The following is a 21,787-nucleotide window of genomic DNA, read 5'->3' on the forward strand; positions in this document are numbered from 1 at the left end:
TGACCGGTTACTGGCAGGGGACGGGTGCCCCAGTCTGCGTGGTGCCCCCTGGTGTCCAGGAGGACTCCTGCCATTACCCCTCCCCACCAGCCGGGGCAGGGCTTGCTGGGGCTGCGTGTCAATGGCTACACGGGTTGGTCCTGTTTGGTCCTATTTTATGTTTTTCTGTGGGCTTCCTGCTGCTTCCCATCTTTTTGGTCCGAGCGTGCCCTCAGGGCTCACTGGGCATTTGGTTCTATTCTGCAGACCATCATTGGTCGGTCGCCCAGCATGAGCAGAGCATGGAAATGGGAAAGGACAGGGGGTTTGTTGGCAGTGAGTGAAAAGTGGTGTGCGGGGTACAGAGGTGCAGGGCTTTGTGAACAGGGACAGGGAATGGGGTCCCACGCTTCTCTGAGGGCAGCAAGGTGGGCCCTGAGTAGTGGCCACCCTGATCTTTGTCTTAAAAAGCTGAGCATAGGGCGCCTGGGTGGCTCAGTCGTTAAAATCTTTAAAAAAAAAAAAAAAAAGCTAAGCATGGGGGCGCATGGGTGGCTCAGTCGGTTAAGCGCCTGCCTTCAGCTCAGGTCAGGATCCCAGGGTCCTGGGATCGAGCCCTGCATCAGGCTCTCTGCTCAGTGGAGAGCCTGTTTCTCCCTCTCCCTCTACTGCTCCCCCTGCTTGTCTGCTCTGTCAATAACTAAATAAAATCTTAAAAAAAAAAAAAAAAGCTGAGCATGCAGGGATAGTAGGGTGAACGGCAGGTGCACTGTGGGCTGCTTACCTGGAGAGCAGTGAGGGGTGGTTCCAGCCCCATAGAGCCATAGGAGGAGCCTCAAGGACACAGAGCCCAGGGAACACAGCCAGACTGTGATGAGTCCTTCCTGTTTCAGAGCGGGCCTGCTCATCTGTGGTGTGAGGAGTAAAGATGGTGGTTCCAAGTGCAGGTGTCAGTGGGGAGCTCCTGGGGCTCAGGCTGTGTTCCGTCTTGGTCTGGGTGCTGCACGGGCAGGGCCCAGACCCTCTCCTGGTGGCAGGTTGCATGTCAGCAGGATGTCTGCTGGGAGCGTGGTGGGCGGGGCTGGCCATGGGCCTCTGCTGCCCACCCAGGCTTGGCAGGCGCCTGTGGGCTATTCAGGTGGGATGTGCGTCTGTGATGACACTTACTAGGATGGGCGACTGCCAGGTCTTGAGCCAGAGCGCCTTGTGGCAGGTATGTGGTGTCATCTCCATTTTCTGGATGGGGACGTGTGGCCAGAAGGACAAGGGCCAGCCCCAGTTCTCAGCTAGTAAGTTGTGAGCAGAGTCCAGCCCGGCCTGGTGGCTCCCAAGTAAGCTCTCTTACCTCCGTGAGGCCTCCCAAGGTTGGGCGCGGTTCTGACTCCTCTCACGTGTGTTCTTTGGTTCTCACCCCAGCTGAACATCCACGTGGGAAACATTTCGCTGGTGGACCAGTTTGAGTGGGACATGTCAGAGAAGGAGAACTCACCAGAAAAGTTTGCCCTGAAGCTGTGCTCAGAGCTGGGGCTGGGCGGGGAGTTTGTCACTACCATTGCCTACAGCATCCGGGGACAGCTGAGCTGGCATCAGAAGACCTACGCCTTCAGGTAGGAGACCACATGCGCCCTGCCCTCATTCCTCTGCAAACCCATTTTAGGGAAAAGACATCTCCCTGCGTGTGGTGATACTTTTGGGTCTCTCTGGAGCCTCAGCCAGCTCAGTGGCCCTTTGTTGGCTTGTTCCTCCCGCCTCATGTGTCTCAGTAGCCAGGCTCCCATCCTCATTATGGTGGGGGGGAATGACTCTAAGCGGGGGGTGTATCTGCCCCCTCCGTACCCAGTAGTGCCTCCCCACCAACTGCCCAGGGCCACACGCTGCTGCCAGTAGCCCCTCTGCACCCTCCCACCCTGCCGCCCCTGTACTCTTGCCCAGACTTCTCCTCTGTCAGGGACAGATCGGCCACTCCAGGAGTTGTCATCTGATGGACTTGCTGTTTATCTCAAACATGGGCTGCTCCAAATAGTTCTCCCTAGCTGGTGAGAGTCAGGGATCTCCAGCAGTTTCTTTTTACTGTTGTATCTTGCCGTCATTAAGTCAGAGACTAGTCGAGCACCCATGTTGGCTGGACACCATACTGGGGGCCATGAAAGGTAAAGCGCCACATCCAGGCTGCCTGTGAAGGTGGAAGTGTAAACAGAACATTCCAGTCCAGTGTCCTGTGTGCCAGGGTGGGGATGGACCAGGGGACGGGGGCTTCTGGAGAGGCAGATGTGGCTTTCCCATTGGTGGTGGCCCCGGAGTGCGGAGAGTGCAGGCCTGGTAGAGGGGGGGTTGGTGAGTGTTTGCTGAGAGGAACCAGCCCTGTTCCCTGAGCTCCTTTTCCCCTTGGGAGAGTGCAGTCTGGGGGTGGCCCTGAGTATCCCTGCATCAAAACAGGATGTTAGGATTTATTCTGCTCATCAAACTGTCATCGTCTGCTTTTGGCGATCGTTACTCAGGGACAGCAGCCTAAAATGGCACATGAAGTGCAAGTACGAAGGTCTTTGCAAAGATATGACAGTTAATGGAGCTCGTGAGTATGTTTGTGTCTCAGCTGATTTTCCCAGAAATCCCAGGAGACTGACTGCTTTCTGACTGCTTCCTGTAAATCTGAGCAAGAGAGAAGGAATGACCGTACACTTTCAGGTCTTGAGATCCTAGTCCTGGGAAACCACTGAGCTCCGTGGGGCTCCAAGCACCGCCTATGCTCCCGGCATCCGGCTGAGACAGCACATACGTCCCCTCCCTTAACCTCCCAGCAGCCCTGCTGCCCAGGTGGTCCTGCTTCACAGACAGGGTCCAGGACCTGCCTGGGAGGAGGCGTCTGTGAGCCACGATGTGACGGTGTCTGACTCTTGTGAGAGTCTGGCTGACGTGCGGCTGTGCTGCCTGTTCATGCCGTGCTTGAGCCAAGGCCGATGGGCGTGAAGACCGGTCTGGGGTGGCCTCGCTCCCTGGAGTGCCCCCTGGAGTCCTGGGAGGTGGTGATGTGGTACAGGTCATGGGAGTGACCTCCACCCCAGGTACCTCATTCCCCAGATGCTGATTGGGTCAGAATTCACATTCTGACTGGCAGATGGGGTGGGGGTGGGGTTGTCATGCTGCTCAAAGCAGCAGGACCCCGAGGGTGGCGGCATATGTGGCGGTGTCCCTCCTGCTCTGATCCCGGGGTGATCCCAGGCATTCTCCTAAAGCCCCTGCCAAGGCCTCAGGCTGTTGGCAGTGTGCCAGACAGTTCAAGAGCAGCCCCCCTCGGGAGTCCCTGGTGGCGGCCAGTCAGGACTTAACAGACGATCCCCTCCCCCGCCCTCTCAGAAGCCACTTAATGAATTCCAGCCGGTGGACAGGGAGCATCGCAGAGCCCCAGCCACTGCAGTCTGTAGTGCTGAGTCTGCAGGCTTCTCATCCTTGGGATGGAGGGCAGGGCTGCTTACCGGAGACCGGGGTGAGCACACCTCCCCTCTCCAGCAGCCCGGGCCAGCCAGGCCAATGGGACACAGACTGCCTGGGATCTGGGAGGCAGCCCCCGCGCCTCTTTTGCATTGGGATGGCTGCTTACATTTTTGCAGCTGACCAGGCCTCCTGAGCTCCTCATGCTAGGCCCAGCTCGTCCATCGTGTGTGCTGTGTGTGGTCTGGGCAGCTGGATGCTCTGGAGAGAGCTTGCAAGACAGGAAGGGGAGCTTAGGGTCAGAGGCTGTCTTGATGTAGGCTTCATTGTCCAGGGGACAGAACTGTGGCCTTCTAAGGCAAGCAAGGAAGGGGACTGCGACTTCTGTCTCTTGACCCTGACCCACATTATCACTGCTGCACAATGCCATCCCTTGGGGGCTCAGACTGCTCTTGACTCTCCCCAGGGAGACCAATGTCAGTCCTTCTCTCTGGGCCGCTGCCTGGGGGGAGTAGAGTGGGCTGCCACGTCCCCAGGGCCAGGGGCCACTTGGTCTACAGAGGGTGGGACCAGGAGCTCTGGCCTGGTCTCTGCTACACCCAAAGCTTGGCAACTGCTGAGTCACATGACTCCTTAAAAGGGGCTTTAAATCCTGGGCCTCCGTCATCCCTTGTTGTAAATGCTCTGCCTTCCCGCAAGCCAGTCCTGTCTGTCTCCCTCCAGACCGGCTGCAGTGCCGTCCTCAGTGATGGTGGCCTTGAGTTTTGCCCACGGTGGAGCAAGACAAGCTGCTGGTCATAGGACATGTGTGAGCGGAGGCCGAATGTCCGCGAACAAGTGGAGGGAGCCAGGGCAGAGAACAGGCTGCTTCCCTCCGGCCGTGGGACGGGCAGGCCTGATGTGCGCAAGCATGGGGAGGGGCACAGCATGTGGCAAACAGATTGGGGGCCCCAAGCTCCTGGAGGAGAGCTGAACCAGAGCGGCACATAGATGTCCAGGGGCCAGAGGAATGGAACAAAGACAGTGAGTGGCAGGAGGGCGATAGGGCTACACCATGGGAAGGGCCTGGGCGGAGCAGCGTGTGCAAGGCTGTCAGACATTCCGCCAAACCTGTGAGCCGCTACCTGTGAGGAAAGTTGCATCAGTAGAGTTACTGCCCCCCCGCCCCCGCAGGCCAACCCTGTGCCCGCGGCTGGGAGCAGAGAAGTAGTAGTCCCTGCCTTGCAGAGGAGACTTGTGTGTGGCCACCGAAGGTACTGGAGGCTGCAGGCCCGAGGAGGGAGCATGAAACCCCAGAGGATGCTGGCCGGGCAGGGTGCTGGCCGGGAGGAAGCTGGGGATGGGCAAAGGGTCAGAGAACCTGGCAGCTGGGCCTGATGGGGGACGGAGAGGCGGTGTCACTGCGCAGATCAGGGTTGGGAGGCACCAGGGTCATTTCGGACTTGTCGACCGGAGCCACAGAGGTTACTCCTGGAACTCTGCCCACCTGACGGCAGCAGCGCCGGCCGGCCTGCTTTTCCGCTCGTAGGACCACTTCCTTGAGGTATAGTGCACGTACGGTCTGGTCCAGCCCGCTCGCATGAGCTTTGTAGGGTCCGCAGTGACGCAGCCATCAGAGTTCGAGAGTGTTTCCATCACCCCAAAGGAAGCCTCGCCTCCTTTCCCGGCCATCGCCCTGCCCCCACGGCTCTCAGCCCTGGGCAGCTTCTGATCTGCTTTCCATCGCGTTGCCTGTTCTGGGTTCTCAATATAAATAGAATCCTAGAACACATGGTCTTTTGTGGTTGGCTTCTTAGTAGCTCATCTCCCTGTGGTAGCCTGTATCAGCTCCATTCCTTTTTGGGGCTGAGTACTAGCTTGTCATACAGATGGACCGTATTGTATTTACCCAGCCAGCAGGGGATGGACAGTTGGGTTGTTGTCCCTTCTCGGCTGTTAAGAGTAGTGCTGCAAGCATTTGTGTACAGGTTTTTGTTTCAACACCTTTTTTCAGTGCTCTTGGGTAGACACTAGGAGTGGAATTGCTGGGTCACGTGATAGCTGTGTTTAGCATTTGGAGGGACTGCCCGACTGCTTTCCAAAGGAGCCGCCCCATTTTACTTTCCCGCCAGCAGAGCCAGGCTTCTGGTCCCTCCACATCCTCGCCAACATTTCTTATCTGACTTTGTGATTCTAGCCATCCTAGGGGAGGGGGATGGGGGATCTCGTGATTTTGATTTGCGTTTCCCTGGCCACTAATGACCTTGAGCATCTTCTTGGGTGGCATTGGGCATTAGTATATCACCTTTGGAAAAATGGCTGCTCAAGTCCCGTTTTTTAATTGGGTCATTTGTATTTTTATTATTGAGTTGTAAGTGTTCTTTATATATTCTAAATATGAGTTCCTTATCAGAGATATGGTTTGCAAATATTTTCTCCCACTTTGAGGGTTGTCTTTCCACTTTAATGACTGTGTCCTTTGAAGCACAAAAGTTTTATTTTTTTAATTTTTATATTTTATTTATTTTTGTACATAATCTCCACACCCAAGTGGGGCTTGAACCTACAACCTCGAGATCAAGATTCTCATGCTCCACCCACTGAGCCAGCCGGGTGCCCCTGAAGCACAGAAGTTTTAAGTTTTAATGTAGTCCAATTTATTTTTTCTTTTGTTGCCTGTGTTTGTGTGTGTGTGTGTGTGTATTTTAAGATTCTACTTTTAACTAATCTCTACATCCATCATGGGGTTTGAACGCACAACCCCGAGATCAAGAGTCTCATGCCCCACCGACGGAGCCAGCCAGGAGCCCCCACCTGTGCCCTTTTTAATGTGATGCCTGTGAACCGCTGCCTAACCCAGCAGGTCATCTTGTCGCAGCGCCATTTGTTGGAAAGACTGCTCTTTCCCCATTTTGTAGACTTTGGCACTGTGTAAAAATCAGTTGACCATGAAGAGGGTGACGTCAAGTTTTGTCTCCACCTGCTCCCAGTTGAGTGGCTGTGAGCAGGTCATTTCCCTCAAAGACTGTCCTTCTCATTTGTGACGTGGGCATCGTAGTGCTTCTTGGCTGGCATTTTGTATCACGTAAGGACAGAAAAGAGAAATCACACAAACATAACCCTACAAGCTGCAGCCCCGGGCCCTCTGTCACCTCAGCCACAGCCCTCCCCTGCGTGGGTTCTCTGTCCCCACCTGGACTCTGAAGGGTGGTAGGAACATCTGGGATCCCGGGTGACCTTGAAGCCATGATGCAGAATCCCCTCAGAGGAGCGGGAGGCAAGGTGGCCCCCCGGCCTGTGTGTTTGTCCCAAACCCGAGGCGGGCCTGCTGGCTCTCGGCCCACTCTTACAGGGTTGGACGGAGCAGTTGCTATTTTAGAACAAACCCACTGGAGTGGAATCTTCCCAGAGCCAAGGGGAGGTAAACAAAGGGGCCTCCAGGACGTACTCACGAGCTCTTGTTTAAATTAAGAGGAAAACATGTTTTGCTCCCCTCAGCGTGGGCTTGGCGCCTTTCATGTCTGTCCTCCCGAGGAAGGCGGCTGTGAGCCCTCGAGGTGAGGAATGATGTTTGGGTCTGTGGCTGGGTGGCTCAGGATTGCCAGACCACCGCACTGGCTGCAGAGCAGCTGTCAGGAGCTGCTGAGGAGGGGTGGCCTCCGGAAACCACGGGTGGGGGCTTGGCGCATCCCCTGTCACTGGCCTCTGAGTCACCAGCACAAGCATGGGCTTCAGGACCTAGCTTCAGCAGCCAGAGGTGAGCCCCACTTCTGCAGAGGGGCCTGGGTAGCCCTGGGTTGTGGTGACAGCCTCAGCCCATGCACTGGGCTGTGCCCCGTCTTCTCATGGTCCCTGCGACTCCAGAATGAGGAGAATAGCACAGGGAGGCTGGAACAGGCCCTTGGCTGCTGTGTGCCCACTGGCAGCGGGAGGAACAGAGCCTCTAGTCAGACCTGGGTGGATGCCCCTTCCAGTGGGCCACTCACAGCCTTGGGCACAGGTTACAGGGGGACTCTGTGACAAGGCTTGTGCCCCTAGGGAGCTCCTTCGGTGGACATACACTGGCTGCTTTAAATAACAGTAATCCTCTGAAAAGCTTTCATAGCGATGATACCGTTGCTGTTTTCCAGATGAAGTATCGAAACCAAGGCCGCCAGATCAGGGGCCCGTCCTCTTTTATTCTGTCAGTGTCCTCCAGGTGCCTCCCCTGGGCCCCACCCGCCTTTACTCTTCCCAGGCGAACCACGTTCTGCAGGTGGGCAGACACCTGATAGGGGTGCAGTGGAGCAGGGCTGGTCTTCTGGGGGTGCTGAGCCTCGGGAGACAGGTGCAGGCCGCCCAGCTGGGGGAGAGAGGAAAAGGGCCTGGGGAGGCCGCGGTGGTGACAGTGGGAAGGGGGTGGGAGAGGTCACTGTTAGGGCCACGCTCCGAGGCTCCCAGGCCAGGAGTTTGAGCTGTGAGCTCTGAAGCATCCTTGCCTCTTCAGCCTCCTGTCACATAGGCTTGGAAACCAAGGCGCAGAGAAGCGGCAGGCAGCTGTGTCCTCCCTCCCATGGTGCTCCTGTGTGTGTCTGCCCCCACCCCAAACCCACCCTATCTCTCCTTGGCAAGGGGGCGCACAGGTGGCCATCGGGGTGGTCACTGAGGGGCTGCGGAGTGTAGTGATCAGGGGACAAGGATCCCAGGCGCAGCTGCCTGCCCTAAGCAAATAGCCCAGCTCTCTGGGGTTTGGTTGGGCCAGTGAGTGGACTGAGGGGCGAGTGTGCAGAATCTTCAGGAGAGGCCGGCCCAGCGGCCTTCATGATGAGGCATCGAGGCTGGTGGGTCCTGGCCCTGGGCACTGAGTGGGGTAGACCACCCTCCTCTGCCTCCCCGGCAACACTGGTTATGGGGAACACCCGCCCCAGGCTTGTAGACCAGAGACACCGAGGCAGCAACAAGTTTGAGAGTGCTTTGAAGAGAAGCTGTTGTTGTGGGGGGACCTGGCATCTCCAGTGACTCTGCCTGGAGGTTTGGGTGACAGCAGTGACCGGGCCACTCCTCTCAGGAGTGCTGTTCTGAGGAGCCGGCACGGAAACGGCCCAGTAGGGAGGAGGCAGAGGAGGTAGCCGGAAAGGGCTGGGCCTTCCTGCCATGCCCTGGCTCCAGCGTTCTGGCAGGGGGTGGACACTGGTTTCTGGGGGGCTTTTCTAGCTGCTGTTCTGTGAACTAGCAGTTACTACCCCCTACACCACCCCTGGCCCACAGTGAGAACCCCCTACCCACGGTGGAGATCGCCATCAGGAACACAGGTGATGCTGACCAGTGGTGCCCCCTGCTGGAGACTCTGACAGACGCCGAGATGGAAAAGAAGATCCGCGACCAGGACAGGAACACAAGGTACCCCCACCCCTCTAGGCCCCCTGCAGCTGGCTCTGCCCAAAGGCCCTGTCGTGAAGGCAGGGGAGGACCCGGTGACCTGGTTTCTGGGAGGGTACTGAGTTGCCAGAGGCAGGCCCCTAGGTGATAAGTCCCAGTCTAGCCCCTGGGTGGGTTTCTCTGCAGGGAACAAAAATAAGCCCTTAGGTTGGGTCTGACCACAGCCCAGACCTATGTGTCTGGAGCCCTGGAGACGTAGGCAGGACCTGAGCAAGCTAGAGAGGGGGCAGCCTCAGGGCCTCAAGCAACAGGCGTAGGCCCAGTGAGGGGCTAGAGATCCCCCCCCCCCGCCCCGCCCATGTCCTGTCTCTGTCCCCACTCCCCTGGCTGCACTAGAGATCCCTGGGGCATCTGGGTCACCACGTACTCTCCTCCTGCAGGCGTATGAGGCGTCTTGCCAACACTGCCCCAGCCTGGTAACCAGCCCATCGGTGCATGGCTCCCACGGAGCGTTCGGAAGATTGGACCGCCTCTCCTTCATCTTCTGGCAAGGAGGAAGGCAAAGGGGGCATGCCGGGGCCATGAGGAGTTCCATGAGGAGCATGGGGTGTTGGGAGGGCTTCCGGTCACCCTTTGGTGGGCACACATTCCATTTGTTGAGCCCCAGTCCCCACCCAAGTCTCTGGTCAGAAAGAGGCCTCGTTTTTGGGTTGTGTTTTGTTTTTGTATAGGAGCCCCAGGTAGGGCTAGTGTCACTTTTTAAATAAAGACAACAGGTCATGTTCCATTTTTTCAAAGTGGTAGCATAAAAATAAGAAAGGGGACGAGGAGCAGGGTCTGGCTGCGGTGGTGTGTGGCCAAGGCTGGCATGCCAGGCCTCGCGCCCTTCTGTGCCTCAGAGCCCCAGGTGGGCAGGTGGGGGCTGAGAAGTCTGCATCCAAGGCCAACCGGAGCACAGCCGTGCTTTTCCTCAGGCCCTCAGCCTGCCGCCCACCACCTGTACCGTCCTCGTACAGATGGACAGAAGTGAGGTCATGAGGCTCACAGGGCAGGGGGCCCACTTACCTTTCAGTGACAGCCCCACCCCACCCCCTTTGCTTGGCCTTGTGAAGCAGCTTAGGCTTTCCTGCTGTCCTTGGGCTCTGCTCTGTCCAGATTGTTGTGTGTCCCACCCCGCCCCCGCCCCCCCCCCCCCCCAGCAGCACTGCTTCTCTGGAGTCCAGTGCAGCAGCCATGTCCTTTGTGGGTGCTACAGGGATGTCGGCAGCCTGGGGCCCGAGGACCCGTGCCTGGCTGTTCCAGCTCCACCCCTGACTGGTGCCATGAGCCAGGCCAGCTCCTCGCTCTCAGGTCGGTTGTGAGGAATAAGTCACGGGGAGCAGCACGCCTGCCTGGGGCCGGCCTTGGGGGGATGTGGTGTGTTGAGAAGGAGGCATAGCCCCGGGCCTCTCCTCAGCTCTGCCTCCAATGAGCTGCTTGTCCCCTCTGCATCCTTATCTAATGTGGAAGTGTCCCCACTCTACAGAAGGGCCATGGGCTCCATGAGGGTGGCACGTGTGGGTCTCTGAGCCGAGCTGAGCACTGCTTGGTGAACTGGGCACACAGCTGCAGTCTTAGAAGAGAACAGACCCCCAGCACTGGGCTGGTGCCTTCAGCTGCCGCAGGTCTTCCCTGTCAGGTCAGGGCTGCTCTGCTCCCCAGGAGCATGGCAGGAGCATGATGCCACTTGGCTCCCAGCCTGAGCCCCACACTGGCCAAGGGCAGAGCTCTTGAGTAGGAATTGGGGTCTTGATTGCCAGGATATAGGGGTAGATGGGCCTGGCCCTCTGGGCTGGGGGTCCTATGATCATGTCCTGGGACATGACAGCTCCTGCCCCCAGGAAGTTTATACTCAAGCGCCCTGCCCAGCTCTTCATCCAGGACTGCAACTTGCTGGAGCCCCACAGCAAGGAGATCGTTGGGCTTCACTGGAAGGCCCTGAACAGAGAGGAAGATTCCAGGACCAGGCTCTGCTGGCCTTGGAGACAAGTGGGCTCCATTGCTGAAGGGTTTGCTTGGTCCATGTGTCCCTACAACTGGTGGGATGGAATGAATACCGCCCGCCTCAGCCCCTCTGCGCAGGCTAGCCCAGCAGGCCCAGGGGCTGAGCCCTCACTTGGAGCACTGCCAGCCCAACTGCTGCAGAGCCAGCTGCGACTTCACATGGTTTCCGTACAAAATTAATGTCAGACTCCGTGGTGAATACTTGCTTCATCCATGAACGTGACAGCCTACAGCTGGAGGAGTCCCTGTGCCGCTGGTGTTCCAGGAATAAACCATCGTTCCGACTGGTCTAGGGCAATGAGGAAAGTTGGCCAGGTTGTCTGGTGCCCACTTTACCAAAGAAAAAGGTGAGCTGTGGGATCAGATCAGGCTCCCATGGTCCTCAGCTAGAAACATCAGGGAGAGAACTTTGTAGAACTCTGCCAAGGTGAAAATTTCTCAAAGCTCTGGGGTTGCAGAAAGGGCAGAGGACCCCGTCCTGGCCCTCTGCTGCACCTGACCCCATGGAGCCTTGGCCAAGTCCACTGACTGCTCAGCTGGAAAGTGGGGCAAAGGTCCACTTGTTGCCGATGAGGGACAGGAGGAGCCAAGTAAGGCATCAGCCTGAGGGTACCATGGGCAGGATCCCCGGCAAACTGGGCTTGGATGACAGGGACATCCCAGTCCTGGCCCAGCCAGTGAGAGCTGGCCAGCCCCCTTGCTGCCTGGCCAGGAGCAAGATCCGTGCAGGTGGGATTTGCCCAAGGCTCCAAGGCATTGGCAAAACTGGAATGAGAACCCCGCATATGCCATCTGTGAGCTCAAAGCTGCTGGGCAACTGTGGGCAGGTTCTTGACCCCCTCTGGGCCTCCCATCCTACCACCTACAGTTGGTCTGAGAGGGCAGGCCAGGCTTGGTGGCCCTAGGTCAAGGCCAGCAGCAGCTGCCCAGCGTGGAGGGATGTGGCCAGGCAAGGCAGGGAGCCAGCGCTGTTGGCAAAGAGATGCAGGTCATTCTTGTTTATTTGGGTGGGCCCTGGGCACCAGCCCCGTCTCCAGGACAGGTTGCTCTCCTGTAAGCGGGAGCTAAGGGTGGAATGGAGGCCTGCCAGAGGCCTGGGGCTGGCCCTGGGTAGGGTCATTGCTGCAGGGGTCCTGGCTGCTCCTCCGGGAGGGGCAGGTAATCGGGGTCTTCCTGTGGGGCATCCAGTAGCAGCTTCCTGTAGGGAGGGGCCCACACTGAGCCGAGGCCAGCAGGCATCCCCACTGGTGTAGGGAGCCATCTGAAGGAGGGCAGCGGGAAAACTCATCTGTAGCACTCACAGGAAGCTGGGGGTCAGCAGCAGCCTCTTGCCTCCAGGCTGGTTGGGGAAGACATCCTCTAGGAAGTAGTAAATGTGGCCCACAGCAATCCCTGTAGGAGAGCCACGGATGGCTGAAGCCACTCTCCACAGTCCAGAGCCTGGGGCTGGCACAGCCTGCTCCGTGCCTCCATGCACAGTTCCAGAGGCACAGCCAGGCCAAGCAACCTCAGGCCCCAGAGTATGAGTAGCTAATGTTCCGCACAGACTGCCAGCCCCAGGGGCGGGGCGGGGGGGGGGGGAGGACAGGGTTGACCCTGAAAAACAGGCTTACCTAGCCCAGAAGTGGGCAGGACCTGGGGGGAAAGGCCTGAGAACATGGGAGGAATAGGAGCCAAGGATGGAACCTTAACACACCTTTCCCCACCCTAGTTGGGACCCACACGAGCATCAGTACACCTGAAGATGGGGAGCCTGTAGCTGTCTGGCTTGTTCAGGGGCCAGAAGAACAGAGGAGCTGGCAGGGCAGGAAGAGGGGGTGGGAGGACAGATGAGAGGTCCAGTGCCGGTGGGAGGGAGGGCTCTGGCACAGCAGCCAGCCTGGGGTGGCCCTCCCAAAGACCATCAGGTACCAGACAGCCTGTTTGGGGAGGGCGGATGCACAGGCAGGCTCACCCAGCAGGTCCACGAGAATCGAGTTGCCCAGCAGCAGAGAGAAACCCATGAGTGCCCAGGGCAGGAATGGTGCCTGGAAGGTGAGGAGGCCGAAGAAGTTGACCCTCACTCGGGGGTTGCGGCGGCTCCATACGTACACCAGCATGACTGTGAGGGCCTGGCCCAGAAAGAACAGGCTGCCCAGGAGCCCCAGCAGCTGAGCCAGAGTCAAGGTGCTGGAGGCCTTCTCCTGGTGCAGGCCTCAGAGCCCCTGCCCAGGACCCCCTCTGACTTGCTAACCCCCTGGAATCCTCCCTAGTTTCCCTTCCCTCATCACCCCTATGTGCCATTCCCCTGTCAAGATGTGCCCTTACAGTCAAGGCCACGCTATGGCCTTCAGGCCCCATGTGATCTGCCCTGCTTGTCCACCGCCCCAGCCTCCAAACACTGCCCCTCACGGTCCCAGTTTCTCCTGGCTACTGGCCTGCAGGGCATGCAGGGCTCAGCCCCCAAGCACCCCACCTGGCTCTCCTGCACATCACCCTGTGGTATTCTGTGTACAGCACTGAAGAGCTGGCGCGGACAGCCGGAGCTGAGCACGCGATGGACGCTAAATACATCCTAAGCTGGAGTGAACTACTCTGTCCCTCACCGGCCCGGGCGCTCTTGTCAGGCCCCAGGCCAGCACGGGCTGGACCCAGAGGCCCTGCGACCTGAAGTTTCAGAGCCCGGGAAGGATACGGTCATGAGGACACCCCCGAAGAGAAACATGAAGACGAAGTCGGCCGTGCGGCCGCGGAAGGAACCCTCCTCCAGCATGCGGCAGTAGCGGAACCTGCGGCGTCCGTAAAGGAAGTGCCACCGGGCGGAGCCTCAGTTTCCCCACTCCGGGCCGCCCCCAGCCCGGAGAGCCGACCCTCAGCCCGGCGAGCCTCCCACCGCCCTACGCCTGGGTCCGCGCGGCACAGGATACACGAAGAGCATGTTAAAGAAGAAGCTGAATCCCAGGGGCCCGAAGAAGAGGAAGTTGGTGACAAGCCTCCAGACCTACGGAGATGGGGGAAAGACTGACGGTCAGGCTCCTGGCAGGCAGGTCCCGGCTGTCGGGTGCAACGGGCGGGGCCGCCTCACCTGAAACTTCCGGAACACGAGGTGCGGGTTGAAATAGAGCTGGAAGGGGCTGAGGAGCTCCAGTTGCTGCGGAACCAGGGGCGCGTCAGGTGCTGCCCCAGGGAATCCAGCGGTAACCATGACGACACCCCTCCCGGGCTGCAGACATGGAGATGCCCCCACCCTCCCGGCCAGCTTACCACAGCAGCGGTGGTAAGGACGCAGGCCGCGGTGTAGGCCCGCGTCACCGCGGGTACCTGCAGGAACTCGGCCGTCAGTCCCTGCCACGCCATTGAAACTTCTCTGACACGCGTGGCCCAACCTGCTGCGCGCTCTTTAACCCGCCTCCAAGCCCCGCCTCACTCCCGAATTTGGCCAATCCGCGTCGGAGGCGCAGCGCGCCCAGGGTCGAGGGAGGGACCCTGGGCCCGGTAACCAATAGGAGGAGGAAGCGGGAAGCCGAGGGCGGGACGGGGGGGTGGGCGGGTCGGGACCAAAGAGCAGGCCCCACAGTTGAGCACGTGGCGGTTGTTGTGATGGCTGTCGTGGCGGCGCGGGAGAACGTGTGGCCAATGAGGAACGGGTTACTTCGCGGCAAGCTAGAGAGAACCAATAGCAAGGACCCACAAGACTTTGGAGGCGGGGCTAAGAGTACTCCGCGAGTGAGGATGAGGCAGGACCAGGAACTGCGAGGCCGGAAGGGGCGGGGTCACACTGGGGTGTGGGGAAGGCGGGACCAATGCGAGTCTCGTGTGGAGGCTCTGTGATTAAACCTAGGGTCGCCTGCTACTCGGTCCCGTCTTTCTCCCCTACTGAGAACCAAAGACAGTGCCACCTGGCCCACAACAGAGGAGGCGTTCAGCACTGTGTGCAACCACCCCCCACCCCCGCCGCGGTCCACCTGACCCCTCGCCGACTCCTGTGCGGAATCTTCCCCAAGACGCCAGAGTGCCGACACCGCCCAGAACAAGTGGACGGGCTGGAGAAGGCCTCATCACTTTTTTTAAAAAAGATTTTATTTGTTTATTTGACAGAATGAAAGAGAGCACGTGCACAAGCAGGGGGGAGCGGGAGAGGGAGAAGCAGGCTCCCGGCTGAGCAGGGAGCCCCATGCGGGACTTGATCCCAGGACCCTGGGATCTTGACCTGAGCTGAAATCAGCCACTCAGGCGCCCCAGGGCCTCATTTTGATGGAAAAGAGTAACTCCATGTATTCATTCATTAAGTCAACCGTTTATTGAACCCAGATTATGTGCCAGGTGCTTTTCTGGATGCGGGAGACACAGCAGCCAAGGAAAGATGAGACAGGCAGTCATAGGCCTGTACTAATATGAGAGCTAGTGTTCACAAGACAGTGAACTGATGCAAATAATGCCAAGAATAGAGGGTGGGGTAGTGAGCCATCACTGTAGATGGGGTGATCTGGGAAGCCTCTGTGAGCAAGTGACACTTGATTGTCACCTTAAAAAGGTCCCTGTGGCTGCTGCAAGGACAGGAGACTCTGCCAGAAGAGTCAGTGAGCAGGGGGAGGCTGCAAGACACAGTGGTGGCTTGGACAGGGTGGAGCCTAGAGGTGGTTTGTCCATGGATGGAACAGAGCTGTGAGAGAGGAATCAAGAGTGACTCGAAGGTCTGAGCCACAGGGTGGATGGATGGTGGTGGCCTTTACTGAGATGAAAAACACTTCAGGAAAAGGCGGGCAGATGGAATCCCGTTCTGGCCTTGTTGAGTTTGGGGCGTCTATGTGACACCCACCTGGAGAAATCCAAGGGTGGTGTTGGGGAAGAGACTGGCCAGGCAGTCTAGTTGTGGATGTCAGTCCTCAGTAGACCAGTGGCATTTGTAGTCTTGGGCCTGCGTGAGGCATCCAAGGGCAATGCTAAATGGAGAAGAGAAGGGGGCACCTGGGTGGCGCAGTCGTTAAGCGTCTGCCTTCGGCTCCGGTCATGATCCCAGAGTCCTGGGATAGAGTCCTGCCATCGACCCCCCACATCGGGCTCCCTGCTCAGCGGGAAGCCTGCTTCTCCCTCTCCCACTCCCCCGCTTGTGTTCCCTCTCTCACTGCCTCTCTCTCTGTCAAATAAATAAATAAAATCTTTTAAATAAATAAATAAATAAATAAATAAATAAATAAATAAATAAATAAATAAATAAGAGGCCCTGCCTGGGCAGCTTACCCTTCAGCAGTCAGAGAAGGCAAACCTGGCCAGGGAGGCCAGGGGAGGCTGGAGAGGGCTTCCAGGAGGTGAGCCAGGAAAGGGCTTCAGGAGCAAGGCAGTGAGAAGCTCATAGAGACGAGGCCTGGGAACAGACAGTGGGATGCAGCCATGCCAAGGCCCCTGTAACCAGGATAATGGAGGATAAGGGGGAGAGGATGGTGCCCAAACAGATGGGCCTTTACCAACATGGGGAGCTCAGGTGTGGACTAAGTGTAGAAGATGAGGAATGCCCTGGACAGGGCCCTGAGGTCCCCCGAGGAGACTGGAACGGCCCAGAACCAGCTGACAAAGTTATCACAGGTGGATCCTAAGAAAACAAGGGTGCTGAGAGGGGTTCCCTAGGGAGTGGCTCGAGGAGTCCCTAGGGGAAGGGAGGGGAGGGGAGGGGGAGGCTGGAAGCTTTGAAAGGGGATGTGCATTTGGTTCTGGAGTGAGAACAGGTCTGGCCTGATATAGCAGGAATTGGACCAACGCGCTGAGAGTTTGGGTGGTGGAAGCCCCACCTTGGATGGCCTCCGTTTTCCAGCAAAGCAGGCCAAGGCCATGTTTGAGGTGGGCGCAGCAGAGTGGATCCCACACGGTGGAGTCAGAGCAGCAGGGTGGGGACGCAGGGCCTCAGACACTGGGGCTGGCCCACCCGGCATAAAAACCATCCAGGGAGGTCAGGTTTCATGTCAGCGTGGGAAGTGGAGGTACTCCTGCCTGCAGGCACCCAGCAAGCTCTGGGCCCTCCACGCAGGGTCAGGCCGGGGCTAATAGGAAGGGCTGTCATTGTGGACAAGGGGGTCTGTCTCCCCTTTGACTGGGGCTGATAAGGCAGGCGCCTGGCTTGGGGACAGAGAAGCACATTCCCTGGAGGCCGGGAGCCCGGGATAGGTGGGGACTGCCAGCTGAACGGGACATCCAGGGGAACAGTGGCTGGATTCTACTGCAGATGCTCCCTCCTCAGAACCCTGGGTATTCTCAGATGGGGAAACTGAGGCCCAGCAGGGCCTGAGGCAGACCTCCGTCACCAGTCCAGGCTCTTCCTGTCCAGTCTCAGGCCTGGGGCAGGTCCATTTCTCTGACTCAGGCACCTGCAGACAGCTGCTTATGGAGAGAAGCCCTGGACGGCCCACGGTCCCAGGAGCCTGGAGATGTAGGCAGGCGGCATGCCAGATGCTAATGTCTGTTTGGCTGCCTATCCTAAGCAGCAGGGTGCCAGCCGGGCCCACCCTCCCTCCTGGGCTGAGGATGTGGCTGAAGGAGGGCCTGTGGTCCCTCGGCAAGGTGACAATGAGCACTGCTCCTCGAGCTGCCTCTTGGGCTTTGCCGTGTTTTCCTTTCAACAGTACAACATGCCCCTTTCCAACCCTGGGGCTCCTCCATCGGGGGCTTTTCCTCAGGGGCTGTGAGCTCAGTGCCCACCCCCTTCCCCGCACATGGACCCCAAACTACAGTGGAAAGGCCTCCCCAGCAGCTCCAGCCAGCCCCTCCCAGGAGCAGCTGTGTCCCCGTTGGCCCTTCCTGTCTGGGTCATGGGGTATTTTTAGCCCCGAATCCGGAACCTACCGAGCAGCAGCTGCTCATGGCCCGAGCGCAAGAACAACAAATCGTCCAGGCGGGCTGTGTCAGGCCTGGGGCTGGCCCTCTGAGCTTGGTAGCAGATTCCAGACTTTCCAGGAATTAGCAGGTCTCTGGGGTGGAAGGGAAGCGAGGAGGCAGTTTGGGGCAGAGGACGAGTAGCAGAAGCCCAGCCCATCAGGGGAACAGTCTGTGCAAAGGTCCTGAGGTGCCTGGTAGGGGTGCAGAGAGAAGAAAGGCGAGGCAAGGAGGAAGGGCTGCGTGTGATGTGAGGCTGAGCAGGACTGTGTAGGCGGCTGTCTCCGTCCCAAGGGCAATGAGGAGCCCTCAGAGAATTTTCAGCACAGTGGTAAGGTGCCGAGCAGATGGCGGCTCTCAGGAGGAAGAAGGAGACAAGAATAGAAGCGCTCTTCTGAGGGGAGGAGGATGGCAGCGGCCTGCCATGGGGGTGAGTGACAGAGGGAGTGAACAGGTCAAGGAGGTGGAAGCCATAAACCTTAGTGAGTGATTGGCAGACAGGTGAGACGTGGGGGAGGGCCATGTTTCTGAGGGAGGTCTCCCATTGGCTTGGGACAGGTCAAGTCAGGGGTGCTGTGGGACATGAGCACCTCAGGGAAGCCCTCCCCAGCCACCCCAGCTTGGTCCTCCCAGCACCTTGTCACCTAGAGTGCCTCACGCCCACAGACTTGCTGCGCCATGCTCTCTATCCCCGGAAGTCCTTGGTGACCTTTGAGCCTCGAGAAGGCTGAGGCCTGTGCCCCAGGGCTGGATCTGCGGCCTTGGGGCTGGCACTGAGACCTGACCCTGCCAGGCCCCCACCCTGGGCTTCTGTGTCCCAGTCTGTGAAATGGGCTGGTGGGAAGAGCCCGTCTGTAGAGCCTCCTTCAGCTGTAGTCTGTCCTCCTGTTGGGGGGTATCAGATTTCTGGGCAGGGGCCCCTCCTGTGACACAGTCATGGCTGCCTCCCCCCCCCCCCAAGGCTGGTCTCTGCCATGGAAGAGCGACAATGCACCAAGGCAGGACTCTCTCCCTGAGGCTGCTTTTCTGGCCTGCCTCCTCCTGGCCCAGAGCTCTCAAAGGGCTGCAGTGGAGAACGTTCACGGGGGCCCAAGGGCCTGGGAGGGAGGCAGCAGTGGCTGTCTGCGATGCAGTTGAGGGGGAGGACACAGACATCATGCAGGGAGAGGACAAGAGTTGTGGTGGGGAGAACGGCTAGAGCAAAGGTGTGGAGGCATGAAAGACTCCATGTCTCAGGGCACCTGGGTGGCTCAGTGGGTTAAGCGTCTGCCTTCGGCTCAGGTCATGCTCCCAGGGTCTTGGGATCAAGCCCCCCATCGGGCTCCCTGCTCAGCAGGGAGCCTACTTCTCCCTCTCCTGCCCTTCCCCCCCCCCCCGCTGGCTTGTGCTCTCTCTCTCTCTCTCTCATTCTGTCAAATAAATGAATAAAATATTTAAATTAAAAAAAAAATCCATGTCTCATGGGGGAGGCAAGAACAAGTGGGCCCTGAGATCCAGGTTGAAGCCAGTCACCACAGTCAGAAAAGCTGCTCGGTGACCCCTCACCAGATTCTGCACCCCTCACTTAAGCCCCACCACCTCAACGGGTTCCTGGACCCAATTCCGAGGTGTGTGTGAGGTGTGTGTTCACGCTTCCCTACACCAACAGGCAACACAGACACCAACGGGGTGTCCGAGAGTTCAGCTCAATTCTGACGCTCCATCCTGAGATAGCATCCGACTCCACAGGTTAAGGGCTTGGTCCCCCCAAGGCCGTCCCCTACTTCAGGGGAGAGTCGAAAGATTATTAAATGTACTTCTTGGCTATAAATCAGAGGTTCCCACAACCCCGTCTTTGGGCTCCACTAATTTGCTAGAGTGACCCACAGATTTCAGAAAACCTGTTTACTCACTAGATTATTGGTTGAATTCAAAAGATATTAAGGGGTACCAATGGGGCGCCTGGCTGGCTCAGTCGGAAGAGCTGCCACTCTTGATCTTGGGTTTGTAAATTCGAGCCCCACACTGGGTGCACAGATTACTTAAAAAAAAAAAAAAAAGGCTATCAATCAACAGCCGCAGGAAGAGATACCTAGTGTGAGGCCCCAAACAAAGGAGCTTCTGCCCTCGTGGAGTTTGGGGCTCTGCACAGCGGCACGTGGAAGCGTTCTGCTTCCCCAGCCTGGAAGTTCTCAGAACCCCATCCTTTTGGAGGCTTCATTACTTAGGCATGATTGATTAAATCATGGGCCACTGGTGACTGAATCCACCCCAGCTCTTCTCCTCCACCCCCCACAACCTCCCGGGGTGGGACTGAAAGTTCCACCCCTTGATTCATGGGCGGTTCCCCTGGCAACCAGCCCCCATCCTGAAGTGCTTTCTGAAAGTCACCTCCTTGACATAAACCCCCGCTGTGATGGACAGGACCTTGTTATGCGGAATAAGACACCCATTTCACCTTTATGGCTCCGAAGAATCTTCAGGAACAGAGGATGAGAGAACAGAAATTATAACAAAAGATGCTCCCTTTGTTCTTATCCGTCCAGAAATTCCAAGGGTTTGGGGAGCTGTGAGCAAGGAACTGTGGGTACAGACCTAATATATATGAGAAATATACTTTGTTCATCTGAACGACCGAATATAGCTATTTCTTATAAATCACACAATATTGCACGGCCACGTTACCAGGGAGGTTACTGTTACAGATGAGGAAACAGGCTCAGAGAGAGTAAGTCACCTACTGGCAGACGCTCGGCTAGAGAGACAGGTCCCAAGACACCAAAGCGCCAGGGCTGGCTCTGCCACCATGAGGCGTGATGGAAGGGGCTGGTGGCCAGGCTGGTGGCCAGGCGGTGAGCTGCCCCTATCCTATTGTGGGGCACAGGAGGGGAATTCAGCACTGGAGCGAGGGCATCACCGGCAGGTGCCTGTGGAGGGTACCGCTGACCGGCCAGCCTCGCGCAGCCTCAGACCCTTCTCCAGCCACAGTTTGGAGGCAAAACCTCTTTGCGGCCTCTGGGCTTCTGGAGTGTCTCCATCGTGAGCCTCGGCTCCCTCGGTGATGCTCCCCTGCTGAGCAGCTTGGGCGCCTGGCTCTCGGCCTGGGCCTCAGTTTCACTGTGTCTGACCCCAGATGGCTGGATGAGCCGGTCCCTCCCCAGCCTCAGCTGCCAGGCCAGCCTAAGCTTGGGCCCAGCTGTCTCGAGCCTCAGCAATTGCCCTTAATTCCCACTTCCTTCTGCGGCCACTGCGGGAATGTCAAAGCCACCTCCGGCCTGCCACTCAGAGTCCCCAGAGTGTCTGGCGGAGCCTCCCTCTCACTGGCCTCAGCTATTTTCGGGCTCAGCGCTGTGGGTGGCGTTTGGGGCGAACTGGAATATCTGCTTGTCAGAGCCAGCCAAATGGCAGGGCTAGGATGCCAGTTCACTGAGACAGGAGAAGCACAAAGCGCAGTGAAGACCCCACAGCTGCTTGTCTGCACACCCGGGGGGCCACAAACATGGGTCTGGTTCGTGCGCGGAACCCGGGGCCACACTGTCCTACAGTCTTCCTGCTCGTTAGCAGGTCATCAGGCAGTGCGCCCATGGCCTGTCGCCCACCCCCCGTGGCCTGTCTGTCCCTGTGGCCATGCCACCAGAATTCCCACCTCCCCACGCTTTGCTTACCCCAGCGACTGGGGCCTCTTTAACAAAACAAATGCAAAATGAAAATGGCAAGATTAGGTGCAAAAGGGAACACTGAATTAGAAGGAGAACTCAAACAAAGCAAACACTAAACTCATAAAAGCTGACAAATACCACCCAACATCATAAAGCCCAGAAAAGAAATCCCTCCATCTTGGAAGCCTGTGGCCAGACGGCCAGCTGCGTCAGGTTGGGCAGGGGCTGGTAAAGCAGCAGCGCACCGGTCAGGCCCCTGCGCGTCGTCCCCTCGGGGCAGCAGAGGTGTGGGAAGGGCTCCATGAAGGGGTGAGGGGGGACCCAGGAAGGGCTGGGCTGCCTGTTCAGCTCCCACATCCCCCCACTGTGGCAGGTGGCCCGGCCACAGGGGAATGACCGCTTTGGTGCCCTCCCCTCTCCTTCCCTGGGCCCTGCTGGGGCGGGTGGGGGGGGGTGTCCTCTCTTCCCCAAGGAATGCATCAGTGCTTCAGACTTTGGCCTGATCACCCCCCACTTCC

At 58.2% G+C, this 21,787-nt stretch overlaps 2 protein-coding genes across 5 annotated transcripts in view; one reads left to right on the forward strand and one right to left on the reverse strand.

Annotated features, from left to right (window-relative positions):
• SMARCB1 (SWI/SNF related BAF chromatin remodeling complex subunit B1) overlaps window positions 1-9,542 on the forward strand; it is a 36,386-nt gene extending 26,844 nt beyond the window's left edge. For 2 of the 3 annotated variants that reach the window (XM_045802507.2, XM_045802508.2), the window contains exons 7-9: window positions 1,396-1,586; window positions 8,635-8,766; window positions 9,186-9,542. In XM_045802507.2, the coding sequence (XP_045658463.1) occupies window positions 1,396-1,586; window positions 8,635-8,766; window positions 9,186-9,225 (363 nt within the window). In that variant the 3' untranslated portion in view covers window positions 9,226-9,542. Of the gene's footprint in view, window positions 1-1,395; window positions 1,587-6,885; window positions 6,945-8,634; window positions 8,767-9,185 lie in introns of all 3 variants that reach the window. The other variant, XM_045802509.2, reaches the window with a different exon arrangement.
• Window positions 9,543-9,940: 398 nt separating this feature from the next.
• DERL3 (derlin 3) lies at window positions 9,941-14,717 on the reverse strand. Of its 2 annotated transcripts, none has more exons than XM_045802511.2 (7): window positions 14,032-14,717; window positions 13,853-13,918; window positions 13,695-13,768; window positions 13,463-13,556; window positions 12,743-12,938; window positions 12,090-12,180; window positions 9,941-11,174 (listed from the first exon to the last, which is right to left on the reverse strand). In XM_045802511.2, exons 1-7 carry the CDS (start codon window positions 14,122-14,124, stop codon window positions 11,171-11,173), a joined length of 618 nt encoding a protein of 205 aa, XP_045658467.1. In that variant the 5' UTR covers window positions 14,125-14,717; the 3' UTR covers window positions 9,941-11,170. The 2 variants fall into 2 exon arrangements, with proteins under 2 accessions (XP_045658467.1, XP_045658466.1); XM_045802510.2 differs by lacking the exon at window positions 9,941-11,174 and adding an exon at window positions 11,758-11,986 and having other exon boundaries at window positions 14,032-14,712.
• Window positions 14,718-21,787: the final 7,070 nt, after the last annotated feature.

The sequence above is a fragment of the Ursus americanus genome, chromosome 30, assembly GCF_024610735.1.
Source record: "Ursus americanus isolate L20-20 chromosome 30, mUrsAme1.1.p, whole genome shotgun sequence".
NCBI classification, from domain to species: domain Eukaryota; kingdom Metazoa; phylum Chordata; class Mammalia; order Carnivora; family Ursidae; genus Ursus; species Ursus americanus.

Excerpts from the sequence above, each read along its gene's own strand:
- DERL3 (XM_045802510.2), bottom strand. The coding sequence starts at position 14,124 with ATGGCGTGGCAGGGACTGACGGCCGAGTTCCTGCAGGTACCCGCGGTG. Across the intron at positions 13,557-13,694 it reads TTCTTTAACATGCTCTTCGT|GTTCCGCTACTGCCGCATGC; the intron begins GTATCCTGTGCC and ends CGGACGCCGCAG. Across the intron at positions 12,181-12,742 it reads GATTCTCGTGGACCTGCTGG|GGATTGCTGTGGGCCACATT; the intron begins GTGAGCCTGCCT and ends GCTCTCCTACAG.